Below are 19,142 nucleotides of genomic sequence, written 5' to 3' on the forward strand. Positions count from 1 at the left end.
CAGCATAATTTTTCCTGCTGGCCTCTCACATATATGAGCCTTAATAATCTTTTCAAAGACTTTACCAAGGATGGAGGTGAGACTGACTGACCTATAGTTGCCTGGAGCCTCCTTCCTCCTTCTTGAAAATAGGGACCACATTGGCCCTTTTCCAGTCAGACTCAATGAGTCGGGAGGGACCTAGACAGATCACTGAGTCTGACCCCCCGCCAGGGGCAGGAATGACACTGGGGGGGCAGGGGTCACAAGACCCCAGCCAGGTGCCTGTCCAGGCTCCTCTTGAAGATCCCCAGGGAAGGGGAGAGCACCCCCTCTCTGGGGGCCTGTTCCAGGCTCTGGCCACCCGTACCGTGAAGTAGTTCTTCCTAATATCCAACCTAAACCTCTCCTCCCGCAGCTTGTGGCCATTGCTCCTGGTGACTCCAAGGGGGGCCCTGGGAAACAGACTTTCCCCGAGTCCCTGCTGCTGGCCCCCGATAAGGTTGTAGCAGCCACAAGATCCCCCCTCAGTTTCCTCTTGCAGAGACTGAAGAGATTCAGGTCCCTCAGCCTCTCCTCATAGGGCTGGCCATGGAGGCCCCCAACCATACGAGTGGCCTCCTCTGGACCCTCTCCAGGCTCCCCACGTCCCTCGTGAAGCGCGGCGCCCAGGACTGGACACAGGACTCCAGCTGCGGCCTGACCAGCGCCGCATGAGAGGGAGCAAGACCTCCCTGGACCTGTTAGTGATGCTCCTGTTGATGCAGGACAGGGTGCAGTCAGCTCTGCCTGTTGCTGCATCGCATTGGCGACTCATATTCATCCTGGAGTCAATCCTGACTCCAAGATCCCTCTCTGCCTCTGTGCCAAGACCATCATGCTGGTTCCCTCTCCCCAGGTGCAGCACCCTGCATTTGTCCTTGTTGAACCACATCCTGTTCAGGTCCACCCACTTCTCCAACCTATCCAGGTCTGCCTGGACGCGGTCCCTGCCTGCCGGCGTATTCACTTTACCCCACAGCTCGGTGTCATCAGGGAACTTGCACAGGGTGCTCTCCACACCCTCGTCCAGGTCCCTAATGAAGATGTTGAACAGCACCGGCCCCAGGACCGAGCCCTGGGGGACTCCGCTGCCCACACCCTCCCAGGTCAACTTCGACCCGTCCACCACCCCCCTCTGGGTGTGCCCCTGGAGCCAGTTTGCCACCCGTGTGACCGTGCATTCGTCCATGCCACAGCCCCTCAGCTTGCCCACCAGAATCGGGTGGGACACCGTGTCGAAGGCCTTCGGGAAGTCCAAGAAGATGACATCGACTTCCTCCTTCCCATCTAAGCTCTTTGTTACCTGGTCATAGAAAGAGACCAGGATGGTTGGGCAGGATCGGCCTGGCACGAACCCGTGCTGGTTACCCCTCAACATCACTTCCCCTGCAGAGCTCTCACAAATGTGGCCCTTGATAATTTTGTCAAAGACCTTCCCCAGGATAGAAGTGAGGCTGACTGGCCTGTAGTTGCCAGGCTCTTCCTTCCTCCCCTTCTTGACAATAGGGACCACATTGGCCCTTTTCCAGTCCTCAGGGACTTGAACTCCTGGTGCTCGGGCCTCGAACAGCCATGGCAATGGCTCTGCAATGACACGAGCCAATTCCCTCAGCACCCGCAGACGAAGGTCATCCGGGCCCATCAACTTGGACAAATCCAAGCCCTCCAGGTAATCCTTAACTAGGTCTGAACTAACAGTCGGGGGACTTGCATCCTTCCCGGGGCTCTCTACGCTGTCACCCAAGAGCACCCCATTGTCAGCAGACAGGGACACGGAGGCAAAGAACTTGTTGAAAAGTTTTGCCTTCTCTCACGCATCCTCTGGGACCTGGCCCGTGCACGAGTGCTCAAATATTCTTGCCATAGCAACCCTGCCCACATGAATGTAACAGAGCAGAGATAACCCACTAACTGCCTCACCTTCCTCCCTGCTTCCCTTCCTTCGTGGATGGGATCCACCTAGGCAGATGAAAAACTTCTACCCTCAGCAATGTTTAATAGGATCTGCTAGTCAGGCTTGCACACCAGGCTCACTGTCCTGTTTGCTAAGGGCTGCTCCGAATGCTCTTATAAAAAAACAACCACCAAAAAAAAACCAAACTGGGGGGGCAGGAACTGTGTGCTGACAGTCAGGTGGGCAGGGAACTGACTGGGGGTCAAACCCAGTCAGTGTTCACGGATGGTCTGTATCATCTTGGCAGAAAGTGGCCAGTGGTGTCAGTTCTTGGCCCTGTGCTGTTCAACATCTAACCAGCAACATGAATATAGGTTAAGAGGAGATGTCCTGGCCAGCACAACGGCTGAAAGGGACCTCGGGGTTTTGGCTCATCACAGGATGAACAAGAGCTGCCACCGTGGTGCTGCAGTCAGAGCCAATAGCATACTGGGGTGCACTAGTTGTTGCGTTGCGAGCAGGGCCAAGGAAGTTATACTTCCTCTCTTTTCAGCGCTGGTGAGACCCCAGCTGCAGTACTGTGTCCAGTTCTGAGCATTGCACTTAAAAAAGATGCAGAAAATCTTGAAAGGGTCAGGAGAAAGGCCACAAGGATGATTAAGAGCCTGGAAGACAAACGTTGTGAGGAAAGACTGATGTTCAGATGATGTTAAACCATCAACAAGGAAGCAGAGTCAAGCTACAAACAGGGAATCAATAGTCTTAAAAGTTGCAGCAAGTGGAAGTTAGATATTAGGAAAAAACCTCTTGCGCAGAGGGTGGTGAAACACTGGAACAGACTTCCCATAGAGGTGGTGCAGCCTCCAACCTTGGAGGTTTTGAAGACCTGGCTAGACAAAGCTTTGGCTGGGATGATGTAGTTTGGGAAGGTCCTGCTTTGAGCTGGGGGGTGGACTAGATGTGACCTCCTGAGGTCCCTTCCAACCCTCATTGCCTATGATTTTATGACAACCACGAGGAAGGGACCTGCCTGGTGCTACACAGCTCTCTGCACCAGAAAGGCCAGAGCCAATGATCTCTTCCTCAGCCGGTCACGTCCTGGTGACCTTGGTGGAAGGCATCCAGGTGTGCTAGTAACAGCTTTAAGAAGCAACACGTGCACACTATTTCCACCCCGTGGTTGGCGGGTATTTATAGACTAGCTACATAAACAATTCACGCCCCTCGTAATACAATCACCTGGGCCATGGGCTCTGCAGGGGAGATGTCAGCACAGCTCTGTTGGAAGTCTGGGTTTCCCAGGGCTGGCCAGGGGAGGCATTGCTCTAAGCTCTGGGGAGCTCACGGTCCAGCCACTGGTTCCACAGTGGAAGTCAGGACAAGGCAGCCTCCAGGCACCCATGCATCCCAGCAGGATCACTGCTGGGGGCTGCACTGCACAAGCAGAAGCTGAGGTAGCTGCTAACCAAGTGCAGACTTAAATCCACGCCAAGTTGGGGGGTTCTCCCATAGGTAGTGCAGAGGCAGGGCAGCCACCATGGGGATCTGTGCCTTGCATGGCTTCTGAGCTTTGAAATGGCTTGAGGGGGGGCCAAAGCCCTCCTTACCCCCCACCTTGGGGCACCCCAGTTTCAGAGCCAACCCACCTGCTGCAGCCCAGTCCAGCCCTGAATGAATGCCAGCACAGCTCAGACATCCATCCCCCATCCAGCAGCTTGGGGGGGGGGGGGGTGTCAATGCTTTGCCTTTCAGCTGAGCAATCTTTGCATGAGAGAGAAAGAAGTGCCACAAACACCCTCCTCGGCTGATCAAGGGGCACGGAGAGCAGAGCGCACACGTACTTGTTGGCTCGGATTCCTTCCCTACGGGAAGCCAGGCCTTCAGCCACCAGCGACTCGGCGATGTTCTCCCCAGTTGTGTCTGCAAGAGAGAAAGGAGACAGTTAGCAAGACTGACCCCCACGGGCACCCCCGGCAAGGAAACAACCCTGCAGCGGGCTCCTGCCCCATCAACCACAGGGCCAGAAGAGCAGCCCAGCTACAGCCAGGGGAGAAAAAAAAAAAGCACTTCACTTTAACCCTGTCAAGACAACTTGCTAATTCCACCACTATTTATACATATATTTGCATATTTATGTACGGGGTACCACTCTAAGCTAGTTTCAGGAGGATCTAGCTGGCTGAGGGCGCATGGGGGCTGGAAGGAGGGTTCAGCAAAAACTGGAGACCTTGGCCATGTCTGCCAGCAGGACAGCTCCCATCAAGGTCCAAAGTGGCAGGCAGGCAGGTCAGAAGGCCTGGACGGCCAGCTGCTTTGGTCAAGAAGCTGATGCCCAAATGGCACGGCTGGCAGCCACAAACCAGCTCGGTGGGGAATTGAGAGCAGACGGAAACCGTACACCCGACCCCATCAGTGCTCTGGGAGGGAGAGGCAGCTCCAGTCCCAGTCACAGCCAGCACACGACAGGTGATGCCTTTTACTTTGGTTCACAGCCAAGGTCCAGCACACCCACCCATTTGACAAGCCCTCTGCATCCTCAGGGGCCCGTGGCATTGGGCATCCTCCATAGCACTGCGATGATCCAAGGGCATGTGTTGCACAGCCAGCCCTGTCTGACACCACAGTCTTGCAAGCTCAGAGAGGGCAGAGCTGTTCTCTGCAGGGGCAGGGAGAAAGAGACTCTGGGTTTCTGTAAAAACTAGGCACTTTCAAATGAGCCACTCGCAGCAGTGCGGATGCCAGGCCCCGAGGGAGATGGGGAAACGCATCTCGGCATCAAAGGGGCTTTCAAAATGCCTGAGGCGAGGACCAGGACTGAGACAAAAGCCAGTGCCTGGAAGGCCTCAAGAGCAAGGGACCAGGCAAAGAGGGCAGGGCAGGGTGGGGCAAGAGCCAGCATGTGGCTTGAACAGACTAGTGCAGGGACAGGACCTCTCCCAAGAGAGGCTGGACCACCGCTTCCCAGCAGGATCAAATGTCTGAAGGCACAAACAGTCCAGATGCTCTCAACAAGCAGGAGGAAGCTTTGCTTTTGTCCCAGGTCTGTGGGGAGGGGGAACCAGATCCAGATTCCCAAATCAGTGCCAAGTGTTTTGTAGCACTCACTCACTGCAAACCCAACAGCTTCCAGGAAAGCTGGTCCGGGAGAAGCTTGCCCAAAGCTCAGGCTGGCGTTCCTTATGACATACGGGACTTGCATGGAAGGCAACAAGTGAGCAAAATTGGAGAGTCAAAAGTCACAAGCGGCAAGCCCCCCCCCCCCCCCCCCCCCCCCCCAAGCAAAATGACTGCATTAGTAGGAGTGTTGCCAGATGGAGGGCAGTGATTCTTCTCCTCTATTCAGCACCGGGGAGGCCACATGTGGAGTCCTGTGTCCAGTTGTGAGCCCCCACTACAGAAAAGATGTGGACACATTGGAGAGAGTCCAGCAGACAGTAACAAAAATGGTTGTGGGGCTGGAGGACGGGACTTGTGAGGAGAGTCTGAGGAAATTGGGTCTATTGAGCCTGGAGAAGAAGAGAAGACCAAGGGGGGACTGAATATCAGCCCTCACCTCCCTGCAGGGGGGCTGCAAAGAGGACGGAGCTGGGCTGTTCTCAGTGGTGGCAGATGACAGGACAAGGAGCAACGGGCTCAAGCTGCAGCAAGGGATGTTGAGGTTGGATATTAGGAACAACTCTCACGAGGAGGGTGGTGAAGCACTGGAACAGAGAGGTGGTAGGGTCTCCATCCTTGGAGGTTTTGAAGCCCCGGCTAGACAAAGTCCTGGCTGGGATGATGGAGCTGGGGCTGGTCCTGCTTGGAGCAGGGGGTTGGACTAGATGTGACCTCCTGAGGTCCCTTCCAACTTTCATCATCTATAATACTATGACTGTACCTGGATAGAGGCTGCCTGGTTTCGCTCCCCATCTGCCCCCACCACCCTTTACAGCAAAGCTGCAGCATTTCATATTAATTGCATTTAAGCCAGGACAAGGCTCATCAGGAAGCATTTTATGCTTCATCTATTCACTTAAATCTTGGCCTGTCACAGAGTTTAACAATAAGGGAGACACTGACAAAGGAAGCACACCATAAAAATCTGTAACATGGCAGAGAACAAGGATGAAGATAAGCGAGACGAAGACCTGAACCTGATAGTGGTGTCAGCACCCGACAAAACCTGCTCAGGATTTATTTGCAGTCAACCACGCATCCCAGCTCTGCCTCCAAGTGATAGATATGAGAAACTCCCAGCTTTTTCGGGGGGAAAATGCATTGGCTGCTCAGCCCTGGTGAGCTGGGAGGGGGAAATTCTTCCTACAAATCTGGGAGAACCAAAAACTTTGACTGGATTATGGGCCCAGCATCCCTGATCTGGTACCAGTCACTCCAGGGGACCACATGCTCGTCTGCAATTCCCACCCAGGCCTGCTGCTCCTACAGCAATTTATCCGAGTAGCTCAAGCCAGTCCAGAAGCAGCAGCAAGAAAGCATTTTGCCTCCACTGACAGTTCCCAACAAGGGAATGGCAGGAAAGTTGGACTGACAGGGCCAGGGGAGGCCTCAGCTAGTCCAACCCCCTACTCAAGGCAGGTCTGTCCCCAATCTGAAGCAACCCAGAGAAGCATCTAAGCACAGCACCCGGCAGAAGTTATACTGAAGATGCAATTAACCTGTTAAGACCCAAATTAACCTAGTCTGCCAGGGTTAATCATGTCCCAAGTAACCCATTGCCCCTGAAAGACATTACATTTAAGATGCAATTCAGCTGTTAAGTAGCAACTCAGCTATACGTTCATGCAATGAACAGTGTGCTAAAATAAGGAAAGAGCCACAAAGTTATGACACAAAGAAGGGTGTAACAACTTTATGGCTTGTTTCCATTGTGCCTTAAAACTGAAGGTCCAGCTGGCTGGTACTCCCAGCTGCAGGACCACTGGGTGCTCAGCCAGGATCATGATCCCAGGCTCCCCCTGCACCAGCAATGGGAGCGACGGGGATCTGCTCCCTGATCCCACAACCCCAAGCACGTGGCCAAGCAGGAGATATGCCAGTTAACATCGCGGATCCGATCAGATCCCACCCCCTGGCACCTTGAACAGAAAGTCTGTCAGCAGCCCAGATCTTAAATCTGAGAACAACCCTCTCATAACCACCGGGCACAGTGCCCGAAACAAAATACACCCTTCCACATGCCCCAGGCAAAGCTAGCAGGGCTCTGGGCCCCGGGGCCCCCTATGCCCTGCTACTGCAAGGACAGGCATTTCACTGTAATTTAGGAAACAGGCTGGAGATTAGGAAGAGCCCTCCCTTGGGCCTTGGAGGGCTCTGCCTTGAAACAGGCTGCTCAGGGCAGGGGTGGAATCTCCATCCCTGGATGTGAAATGCAGGTGTGACAGACACTTGTTTGAGATGGTTTAGACCAGTGGGTTTCACTCTTTTTTGGGTTTCAATCATTTTTCACCCATGGATGCCTAGAAAAGTGTGAATGGAGGCATGGACCCCTTTCACTTGTAGGTGTGATCCAACAGAGCAAGGGTGCTTGCTGTTACTAGCAGAGGCCAGAGTGGCAGCTAGGCCGCCTGCAGCTGCCTGCAATGCCAACTAGGAAAAGTGACCCGACTGGGAGCACAGCCCAGCTGTGCTCTAAGAGCCCACTCCTGAACTGCAAAGAGGTGGCAATTTACTGCCAGCAGCCAGGGAGAACACCACCCAGCTGGGCTGCCGCTCAGAGCAACACCTTGGAGGTGAGGGCTAGGGCTATGGGAAATGAAGAAGCTCCATGGTCCTGGGCATGACCAGAAACTGCACCCTGCCAAGAACAGGGGGCCTGATGGGATCTGCAGCAGGACAGTCCCCCAGAAATGCCAGGCCAGTTACTGCCCCAGTGAGAGGCAAGCATGGGGCATCTCCTAATCCCAGCCCCGCATGCCTTGTGGGCGAGGTGAAGCAGGGGGAGCCCAGACTCACTGAGAGTATTGAGGCAGGGCCCAGGTTGGTGGACAGACCTGTGATAGCGCCCAGACTCTGCAGTAGAGATCTGAGGCTGCATGTAGGAGCCCAAGTGAACCCAGGGTGAGGGTGCTGGGACCACCAGCTCCAGTGAGGAGTCCTGGTGAGACTCCAGGGTTCAGGTCCCAGTGCATGCCACTGGAGGGAGAAACATCTGCAAGGCATGGGATACAGCAAGGGAAGGTCAGAATTGTATATACATTGGCCCTCATCATCGGGGCAGATAATTAGCAGATGTTAAATCAGGCAGGAGGCTGCCCATTTAACATCAAGGCATGACAGGTGAGGAGGTGGGCCTATGTTTAGACAGGCCCTGGGCTGCCTACTTGTAACGTGTGTATTCACATACTTTTGATAGATCAGTCATCTTTTGCAGACCCTTTGACAGTCTGCAGAGCCTACGGTTCTGCGTCTCACAGGTCTAAACCCCCATGGCTTTCGGCCAGTTGTTCTTGGCCTCTTTAGACTCTAGGACCTCCGCAGAAAAATGCCAACTTTTCGCTTTCCACACATTTCTTGATGACAGAAAAAGTACTAGAGCAAGTCTGGGACAGAGAGCCTGGAAGAGCCACAACAAGCCAGTTAGTGATGCTCTAGATTCCTACTGGAAGGCTCTGGGCTTTTCCAGTGAATCCCATGCAAGTGTTTGCACTCCTAATGGTGCTCACATTGCATCAGCACCCTTAAAAGGACCATGTAGCACCCTCAAAGGTGACAGCTGAGAATTGCTAGTTTTGACTGGCTTAATCCTGCCCAGAGCAGGGGGCTGAAGTGAATGCAACCTCCTAGGGGCCCTGCCAGGCTGGCTGCTCTCCGATGGCAGAGCTGCTGCCCTGTCAGTGCATGTGGACTTTTCTGCTCCTCCATGCAAAGACCAGAGTCCCTTATAACCCTGGTCTCTGCTGAGCAGGCTTGAGCCACAAAAAAAAAAAAATCGGCCACATGACAGGAAAGCAGGCAGATGTGAACAGAGGTACGGTCCAGGGATGAGGGCTGAGGAAGACCCGGCACAGTGAGGGACACCTGCCCTGAACAGGTACTTCCTTGGGACAGTGCAGCTCATGCCTATAGCCAAAGAGCCCCAAGCAGCTTTGGAAGAGAGAGGCAGGTACGTGGCTCTCCAAAGGCCGAGGACTGCCACCACCCCCACCGGTCTTCTGCCACGAGGGCACCAATCGATTGGCAGGGGTTACAAGCCCACAGAGTTACAGCCAGCCCTTTTGGGAGCTACTTGCCCATCCATAGGGAGCCGAGACCAGATCTGTGGGAGGCTAGAGAAGTGATAGGTCTTCCCCCATCTTCAGCCACAAGAAGCCAGTCTGAGAACACCTTTCCAGCCCCAGCTCTGTGTACAAAAGGCAGCAGGGAAACAGAGCCTGACAGGGGAGGAATAGGGGAAAATGAAGCCTGAAAAAGGCAGGCACCAGGACATAGACAAGCAGGGCAAAAGCCAAACTCCTCATGCTGGGACCCTCTCCAACCCTGGCCTCAGGGTTGAGGGAGAAAAAGGAAGGGTCCCACCACCTCCATCCATGTGCACGTGCCCCCCCCAGACGGTAAAACCCCACCACAAGAGGCAGCCTCTTCCCCACCAACCATCAGGGGCAGTCAGGAAGGCCAAGGCGGAGATGGGACTGGGACTAGCGACCTGGATCAAGGACAAGAAGTCCTGTATTAAATACATAGGAGGCAAAAAGAAGGTTCCAGGTAACATGGGGCCCCTGCAGGACACACTAGGAAATCTGGTCGTTACACCAGATAACAAAGCTAACCTATTTAACGACTTCTTTGCCTCCATTTTCCTGAGCAGGGACTAGATCAGCCCTCCCCGGCCCCAGGGGAGGCGCACCCAGACCATGGGTCAGGGAGGATCTAGTCAGGGAGCGTCTCGAGGGACTGGACATATTTAAATCAGCTGGTCCAGACAATTTCCACCCCCGAGTGCTGAGGGAACTGGCTGAGGTCAGGGGCAGCAGTGGACATCGTCTTCCTGGACTTCCAGAAGGCCTTCGGCACTGTCTCTCACCCCGTTCTCATTAAGAAACTGGGGGCTGTGGTGTCGACACCCACACAGCCAAATGGGTTGTCAACTGGCTGAGAGGGCCACACCCAGGGAGTGGTGGCGGATGGGTCATTTTTGACCTGGGGGGGACGTGGGCAGTGGGGTCCCCCCAGGGCTCGGTCCTCGGGCCCGCACCGTTCAACATCTTCATCAGAGATTTGGATGAGGGGGTAAAAAGCACCTGTTCAAATTTGCTGATGACACTAAGATGTGGGGGGATGTGGGCACGCTAGAAGGGAGGAATAGGCTGTAATCAGACCTGGACAGGTTGTGGGGGGCGGATGAGAACAGGATGGGATTCAACACTGACAAGTGCAGGGTGCTGCACCTGGGGAGGAAGAACTGGCACCATACCTACAGGCTGGGGGACTCCCTTCTTGTCATGGCAGAGGCAGAAAAGGATCTGGGGGTCATCATCGACTCCAAGATGAACATGGGCCGGCAGTGTGGGGAGGCGGTCAGGAAGGCCAACCGCACCTTGTCCTGCATCCACAGATGCATCTCGAGCAGGTCCAAGGAGGTGATCCTCCCCCTCTGTGCGGCACTGGTCAGGCCGCAGCTGAAGTACTGCCTCCAGTTCTGGGCGCCGCACTTCAGGACCCTCTCCATGTTGTCCACATCCCTCCTGAGGAGGCCACCTGCATGGTCAGGGGGCAGCAGGGAAGGCCCCCATGAGGAGAGGCTATGGGACCTGATCCTGTTCAGCCTCCACAAGAGAAGGCTGAGGGGGATCTAGTGGCCTGTTATAAACTAGTCGGGGGGGGGAAAAATCAGCAGGCATTGGGGGAGTCCCTGTTCCCCTGAGCACCTCCAGGAGTGACCAGGAATAACGGTCACAAGCTGGCAGAGGGTAGGTTTAGGTTAGATATCAGGAGGCGCGACTTCACGGTCAGGGCGGCTAGGGTCTGGAACCAGCTTCCAAGAGAAGTGGTGCTGGCTCCTACCCTGGGGGTCTTTAAGAGGAAGCTGGATAGTTTCATAGTTTCTAGGGTCAGAAGGGACCCGAGTAGATCGTCTAGTCCAACCCCCTGCCATGGCAGGAAATAGTACTGGGGTCAAATGACCCCAGCAAGGTGATTGTCTAACCTCCTCTTAAACCCCCCCAGGGTAGGAGCCAGCACCACTTCCTTTGGAAGTTGGTCCCAGATCCTAGCCACCTGACCGTGAAGTAGCACCTCCTTATATCAAGCCTAAGTCTACCTTCTGCCAGCTTGTGACCATTATTCCTGGTCACTCCTGGTAGTGCCCGGGGGAACAGGGACTCCCCCAATGCCTGCTGGTCCTGTCCCATCCCCCCCCACAACTAGTTTGTAACAGACCACTAGATCCCCCTCAGCCTTTTCTTGTGGAGGCTGAACAGGTTGCTGGGGTTAAGATGAACAACTTGCTGGGGTCATTTGACCCCAGTACTCTTTCCTGGGGACTTGATGATCTGCTCAGATCCTTTCCAACCCTAGAAGGTATGAAACCTCTGCAAGCCAGCAAGCTACCCAGGCTGACTCAGCTCCCAGAGCGTTAAAAGGGGAGAAGGCAGGCAGTGACTTAAGTCCATGGGCAGGGCTGGGGAAAGTAATCCAAGTCAACCAGAGCAGCTGTAGCCAGGGACAAAAGGGGCGAAAGTGAAGGGAAGCAAGGAAGGAGCAACACATAAGAGGAAGGAGGGGAAAGGAGTGGAGGGGGCAGACATGCACAAGTGGGCAGGTGGCATGAAGCCAGAAGCCACATGCCCCCAGGAAGCTTCTTTCTGCTTTTATCTCCTGCAGCAGAGCCGATTACCAGCAGATCACCAGGAAGAGCAGAGTCCTAAGTGTTCACGGGCGATGCATTCTTTGACGCGACTCTACTGCAAAGGGGCTCACTGCTTCCCAACCTAGTCCCATGGGGAGCCCCAGCACACCTCCAAATCCAGAGCCCCACCAACAGGATTGGGCCTCCAGCCCCCTGGCCCAAATACCTGGGCAGTAGGAGATGCCTGCTGCATTAGCGATCCAGCCCCCAAGCAAAAAGACACACCTCCCCATCCCCTTCAGAGCCCCAAACCCCTTGCTGGTCCCAAGAAGGATGGAGGAGCTGGACTGATCTCAGCAGTGACAGATGACAGAACAAGGAGCAATGGACTCGAGTTTCAGCAGGGACGCCGAGGTTGGATATTAGGAAAAACTCTCACTCGGAGGGTGGTGAAGCACTGGGACCTGCTCCCCAGAGAGATGGTGCAGTCTCCATTCCTTGGAGGTTTGAGATCTGGGTAGACAAAGCCTTGGCTGGGATGATGTAGTTGGGGCTGGTGCTGCTTTGAGCAGGGGGTTGGACTAAATGAGACCTCCTGAAGTCCCTTCCAGCCTCATTTTCTAGGATTCTTACAGCAGCTAATTCATGCCCGAGGTGCCCCTCTAGCTCAGACCCTTTCCCAGCTCTGCAGCAGCTTTGCCCCCATCTGGCAGCTTCAAATATTACACCAGGATCTATGCAACACGTTTTCTAGGCCAGGGCTGGCCAGCTTCTAACAGCCATGCAAGTGGGAGCCAAGTGCCCCCTGCACTCAGGCAAGGGCTCCCACCACCTTGCAGCACAGTACCCGTCTCACCCGTGGCTCCCAGGCTCCCCTGGGGCACTGCACTACGGGCTAGCTGCGCTGCACCAAGGAACAAGGCAGGGTGTTTGCACAGACCTCCCTAAGGGCAGAAGGGTTTTTTTTGTTTGTTTGTTAGTAAACCAGCCCACTCACACCAGCCAAGGCACGCTGATGTGTTAGGAAGCAGGGGCTGTTCTTTTCCAGTTCCCTTTTTGCTCTGGGCACAGCCACACTGACTTCTGGAGAGCCAGCTTTGCCCCCCATTGATGTGGATCCTTCACACAGCAAGAGCCTTGCAGGCCGGCAGCAACTGGATGCTACGAGCTCTCCCCTCAACCAGCTTCTTGCCCCAGTTCAGCCAGTTTGCTGCACTGGATAAAAGCTGCAGTATACCCGACTGTATCCCAACAACCATCAGGGCTCAGGAGCCATGTCCCAGAGGTGGGGACACTCCAGGGGCTGGGCCCTCAGCCCCAGGTCACTTCGAGCACAGGAAGCAATAAAGCCTCTCCAGTCTGACATGGGTGCACGGCAGCTAGCAGAGCCTCTAGCAATGTGGCCACAGTCCTACTGCAGAAACTTGTCCCAAGTACCCGAGAAGTGAGAAGACACTCAGCTGCCTGTATGCCAATTGGGATCAGGACAGCACATAGCAGGAGCCCATCCCACCTTGCTAGAGGCTAGTTCAACATGTGAGAAATCACTATCCCAGCCCAAAAGGTTGAAGCAGGACAGGAAAGGTCCAGTCTTTAGGAGTTTTGCCTTTAGAGCAAAAAAAGCTGGTTGCCTGCCTCATTCTGGCCTGCACTCGTCTCAACCGACTTCAGCCACAAGATTTATAACAGCAATAAGGGCTGCCACAGAAATCCATGAGAATCCAGTTAGCCCCGCAACCTGAAGCGGCCCGAAGTATGACGCACTCCCTGCAGCTCCCACAAAGGAAGCAGAACTTGCCCCACCTTCTCCCCGTTTTTCATGGTTGTGCTAGGACATAGCTTAACTACAGCTTGGCATAACTAAGACACCAATAGACCGTGGGAGTACTAGGCTTCATTGCCTGCATGATGAGATCCAGCGAGCAAGAAAACTCAAAGTAAGAACCAAGAGCTGAACAAGTTAAGGAGTAAAGAGATGGACCTCTAGTCAAGTAGGGATGATGACCAGAGGCGAGCTGGAGAATCTGGTGGAGGACTGGGACACACAACTTGAGAGGTGGAGGGAACCGGGCTGATTTAGTCTGCAGAAGAGGAGACTGAGGAGGAATGAACAGCTACCTTCAGCTCCCAGCAGTGGGGCTGCAAAGAGGATGGAGCTGAACTGAACTGGTCTCACTGGGGGCAGGTGACAGGACAAGGAGCAATGCGCTTAGGCTGCAGCAAGGGAGGTTTAGGTTGGATATCAGGGTTTTGTGCGTGTTTTTTCCACCTCTCATGAGGAGGGTGGTGAAGCACAGGAACAGGTTCCCCAGAGGTGGAGGAGTCTTCATCCTTAGGGGTTTTGAAGACCCGGCTACACAAAGCCTTGTCTGGGATGAGGTAGCTGTGGCTGGTCCCGTTTTGACCAGCGGGTTGGACTAGATACAACCTCCTGAGCTCACTTCCAACCCTCATTGTCTGCGATTCTATGAAGCTGGACATAGCCTGGGGTCAGCTGAAAATACTCCAAGTCAGTAATGGGCAAGCTAGAGAAGCCCAAACTCAAAGTGAGCTTTAGACACCCAGACTTGCCATGGGCAAGATGCTGCTGACAAGGGATGAGCCGCGGGCACCTGGGCTTGACAGAGACCAATAAGAAGGGACATCTCCACAGAGAGAGATAAGAATTAGCATGGACATCTCAGCTATAGATACCGAGGTTGTGAGACTCCACTGTTGGTAGCAACTTAAGGGGCCTCAGCGTACCTAACGCATCACCCACTGTTGCCTCAATGGTCTCGCCGAGCCAGGCCGATGGCTCTGCAGACCCACTAACTGCTACCCTAGGAAACAAATCAGCCTCTTGGAGCTTTCGCCACTGAGTGTGGATTTCAGTCGCTCTTTCTGCATCGCACTCAGGCTCCAGGAGGCTGGTAGCAGGGAGCTGCCTCGGAGCTGCCCCATGACCCATGCAGCCCGAGCCTCAAGAGCAACAGCAGGCAGGAGGCCAGCCAGGAAAGTCTCACAATGCCCCTCACCCCGAGACAACAGGATACCAGTGCTCAGCCATGCCCCACGTTCATCCGAGCTCCGTGGTGCCCCTGGGCTCCAGCAGGGCAGCCCATCACCTGGCTGGAGTCCAAGGCCCCTCCAGCAGCTGGCAACCCCCTGGCCGCAACTCACCTTTGCCCAGGTAGACCATGCCATACTCCCGGCCCTGCGGGGTCTTGTACTCCACCGTGAAGCACACCTCCTTCCCAATGAGCTTCTTGCGCAGGAACTCGCGCGCTGGAAAGCCCCAGGGCTGAGGAAGGAAAGAAGAGCTCAGACTTCGGCCAAGGGCAGTGAGGGTGCAGAACATCCCTGCGCACTGTGAGCCTGGGCTCTGGAGCATCGATGAACCCCCACACCTGGCAGCAGCAGGATACTGGCAGCCACAGCCCCCCTGCTTTCCTGGGGCCAAGGGCAGCTCATCTCGCTCAGAGATGAGACACGGGGTTCGTCTGGGCTGGTATGGACAGAGGGGATCCTGCCTCAGGGAGCGCTTGGACTGGATGTGACCTCTGGAGCTCCCTGCCAGCCCCCCAGCTCTAGGACTCTGTTCTACACCAGCTTAAAGTGGCCAGAGGTTGGAGTATCTGCTTCAAGCCAAACAGGAGGAGGATGGACACAACTGGGAAAGGAGCTTTTGGACTGGACCCCTCCCTGCTGCCTCCTTCACATTCAGCCATGCAACAGGCTGCAGAGCCAGAAGCCACTAGGCCAGGACATCGTGACTCACAACAGACTCGGGAAGCATTTCCCAGGCCTGGCACCTGCCCCAGGACCGGTGGTGGAAGCCCCCATGCCCGTGAGCCAAGCTGGGCAGGGAACAGGTCAGCTGCCTGCATCCACGTTGCCTCCTTGAAGGGGGAAGATGGGGGTTCTGCTCCCTCCCAGCCACCTGCTCCAGGTTCAGGTGGAGAACAGCTGCAGCAGCACACACAAGGCATCAGTGCCTCCCTGCAGGAGCAGGGGGGGTGGAGGAGACTGTGACAAGCTAATAAACAATTAGCATGACTGACGGGCAGAATTTCACTGGAGGAGAGATCCTCATCTCACAGCAGGACCCTCAGGGGACCGCCTCTCTGCGGAGAGGCCGGCAGGGGGAGCAGGCCGCATCCAGGGCCCAGTGTGCTGCTAGATCCCCCATCTCTGGCTAGCAGGCAGGAGAGGATGCGTGTGATCCTCTGCAAGTGCCCAGCCAGGCTACAACCATCAGGAGCCAAACACAGGGCCAGAAGAGCAGACTGGCACACATCACCCCCAAAACAACTCTGGGTAAGGCAGAGGCAGCTGACACCCGTGTCCCACTCACTTCCCACCCCCAGCCACGCTCTGCCTTCTCAGAAACAGCAACCAGAGGGCTTTCACAGAGGGCGCCTCTTTGGGACACCTGCAACTGGTCCACACAGCTGTGCAGGGAAAAGCCAGGCTTGGGGAAAAGGCTCTGGGCCAGGCAGCTCCTGCAGTGCCGTGCACAGTTAAGAGCCGTCTTCAGTGATGAGCACTGGTGCTCAGCTCTCCTGCACAGACCCTGGGAAGCTCCCTCCAGGCCCAGCCTCGGGGCAGAGCGCAGCGGCTGGGTGACAGATCCCCACTGCTAATCCAAAACCCTGCAGGGCTTAGCCTAGCAAGGGCAGCAGGAAAATGCACTACCAGAAGAGCATTTAACTGCCTGTGATTAATACTCCCCCATCTAGAGCCAATTAGGCTTCTGCACTGGATGAGTCTCCCTCATCCAGCCACCCCCTCCCTGGGGATATGAGGCTGTAAGCTGGCACAGGAGATTCATAGATTGTAAGAGGCTGTAGCAGACCTTGCAAAATCATCAGGTCCACCCCCCACCCACAGCCAGCAGGAACAACAACAGAGGTCAGGTGACCCAAGCGAAGTGACCGTTCAGTCTCTGCTTGAAGATTTGCGGGGTAAATGATTGCACCCACTTTGGAGGGAGTTTATTCTACAGTCTGGACACCCTAACTGTGAAGTTTTCCTAGTGTTAAGCCACTTGGAAGCCAAGCCTGGGGCTGCTTTGCAATGAATACGCTTGTTCTCAATGGGCACAGTTTAACAGTGGGGGCTCGGAGCAAGGCAGCTGGGCACCCTCACTGTCCTGCAGAGGAGCAGTCCAGACTAAGCCTGATCCCTCCTCAGGTGGAGGAGCCTAGAACAAGTGTAGGGAGAGCTGGTTTCACTTGATGGCTCTGGGAGCCAGTATCAAACCAGCCAGCCTGTGACAAGTTCAGGCAGAGGATGGAGACCAGATGATCTATGCAGGTCTCCTTCCAGCCCATTTCTCTAGGATTTCCTACACAAGTTACTCCAGAGACTGAGACAACTGATCACCATTCCCAGCTGAAACTGTGGGAGGGGGAATAAGCCGTCTTCCCCCTCTAAGCTGCGGGACCACACAGGCGTGCTCATGCCACGCTGCCAAGCATGCCTGCCAGGCAGCTTAGCGGGAACCATGGGAGTAAGAGAAGTGACACCGAAGGGGTGATCTAACCACGACCCTGGGATGGACCAGCCTGGAGAGCTTCCCTAATATCAGCTAGCACAGCAGCCCTACCAAGGCAGGGCACCAGCTCTGAAGCTCTAGCCCCACTTCCTCTCCCATCCTGCTCTGCATTAGCATGTGCATCGTGAGTGCCTGGTCCCAGATCTTTGGAGCGCTGGGTCAGGGGTGCAACTCCCTGATGGCTGGGAGGGACTGCCAGGATCAGAGACCATCTAGGCAGGGCTCGTATTGCCCCACTTCTCTCTAGTCACTGATTCTAGCAAAAACCAGCCCAGATCACAGCCCCGGGCTTCCCCGAAGATAGTGCTAACATGGCCCCAACCTACCCAGAGACACCTACCTCATCCGGGGTGTCCCTGGCTTCTGGCTGCCCAGCCGCGGCCCGGCGGGCGAGGTTGCCGGCCCGGATGTTGCTGAGGTTGATTTGCCGTTCAGGGGGAGGCCCTCCTCGTGGCTGCCCACGGACGATGATGGCGCATCCTGAAAGAACCTGCGAGACAAGGGAGAGGACCTCAGTGCTCTGGCAGTATCCCCAGCGAAGCATCACACAAAGGCGCTCATCCTGGCCCAAGGCAGGTACCAAAGACACCATGTCCGCAGCCCCTCAGCTCTCCCCACAAGCACATCCATGCAGCAATGAATCCAGGAGGTCCCAACTCCTCCCCCTCATTATCCCCAAATCTAGGGTTACAGCTGCAGGCGCTGCTGGCATTCAAGTGCTGCTGTTTTATCACAGACCCTGCTTGCACCCAGCTCCCAAAGCAGCCCCTCCCCAGGCTGCAGCCTTCCAGCCTACAAGGAGGTTAGGTTGCCATGTGCCATTCAGACCTACACAGCTCACTCAGGGCACGTTCAGCCTGGGACAGAAGCCCAGTACCTCCACGTGCAAGATGCCACAGCCCTAGTGACCCCCCCACAGTAAAGCCTGGGCAATGGCGGAGAGCACTAGCCATGTGCACAGGACAAGGGCAGGAAGGGGACAGGCACCCAGTAGGGAAGGCTGCTCCGAATGTGACCTCTCGTTAATGCCAGGGTCCAGTCCTGCTGCCAATCAGGCTCCAGGGCCTTCTGGAGAAGAGTCGGTGCCGTGCAGCCCCGAGCACCCTGCTCCCCAACACTGGCAATGCAGGGAGCCGAGTCAAATTCCCCATCACCAACCCAACCTTGACCTTCAGAGCTAAGCCTTTGGGGCCCAACACCCTGGTTGCACCGAGTATCCATGCACATGTGCATGGCGTGTGCCCAGGCGCACAGCACAGGGCAGGCACTGGAGTGCCTGGAAGCTACCGCTCAAGGCCAAGTCTTTACTCCCAGCAGGGCTTTGCTTCTCTATTTCTGGCACCCGGCTCTGCCGTTTCACCCCTGTGAATCGCCAGCGTACAGCAGGGCCACACAAGACAACCAGAAGCAGCTCTGGCAAGCATGGTGTGCAAGCAAAGAATGCCTCTGGCTACAACACTGGACTCGTGTCCCTTCTCAGCCTTCCTGTGATCTCTGGCACTGAACAACAATGGACTGAAGGGCACGGGAGAGGGTGCGAGTGTCCTAGCAGCTGAGAAACATCACAGGATTTAACTACTTTGAGAAGTGACCAGAGGAACAGGCAGCCAGAGCTCTAGGATAGGCAAAGTTTTAGGGGGAACCCCCCCACAAAAACAGCCAGGTTTGTGAGCATGCACCTCCTTCACTTGTGTCCCCCCAAGGGGGGGGGGGGGGAAGGGGAGAGAAAGTTCTAGAGAAGCCTGAACATTTCCAGCACTGCAGCTTTCCAATTTGACAGACTCCAGCACTTCCTATAGATAACAGGTGGGGGCCTCAGCCAGGAAGCAAACCAGAACTGTGAAACTGCATGTCAAAAACTTTTTAAAAAGTTAAGGAAAGGCTCTGATCCACCTGGACTAGAG

At 55.4% G+C, this 19,142-nt stretch overlaps 1 protein-coding gene across 1 annotated transcript in view; it reads right to left on the bottom strand.

Annotated features, from left to right (window-relative positions):
- SND1 (staphylococcal nuclease and tudor domain containing 1) overlaps window positions 1-19,142 on the bottom strand; it is a 231,867-nt gene that overhangs the window by 195,783 nt on the left and 16,942 nt on the right. The window contains exons 2-4 of the mRNA XM_090041370.1: window positions 17,579-17,728; window positions 14,862-14,982; window positions 3,757-3,835 (exon numbers count right to left, since the gene is read on the bottom strand). Of these exons, the coding sequence (XP_089897496.1) occupies window positions 3,757-3,835; window positions 14,862-14,982; window positions 17,579-17,728 (350 nt within the window). The remainder of the gene's footprint in view (window positions 1-3,756; window positions 3,836-14,861; window positions 14,983-17,578; window positions 17,729-19,142) is intronic.

This window comes from Crocodylus siamensis, chromosome 4, assembly GCF_052110815.1.
Source record: "Crocodylus siamensis isolate JL-2025a chromosome 4, ASM5211081v1, whole genome shotgun sequence".
NCBI lineage: Eukaryota > Metazoa > Chordata > Crocodylia > Crocodylidae > Crocodylus > Crocodylus siamensis.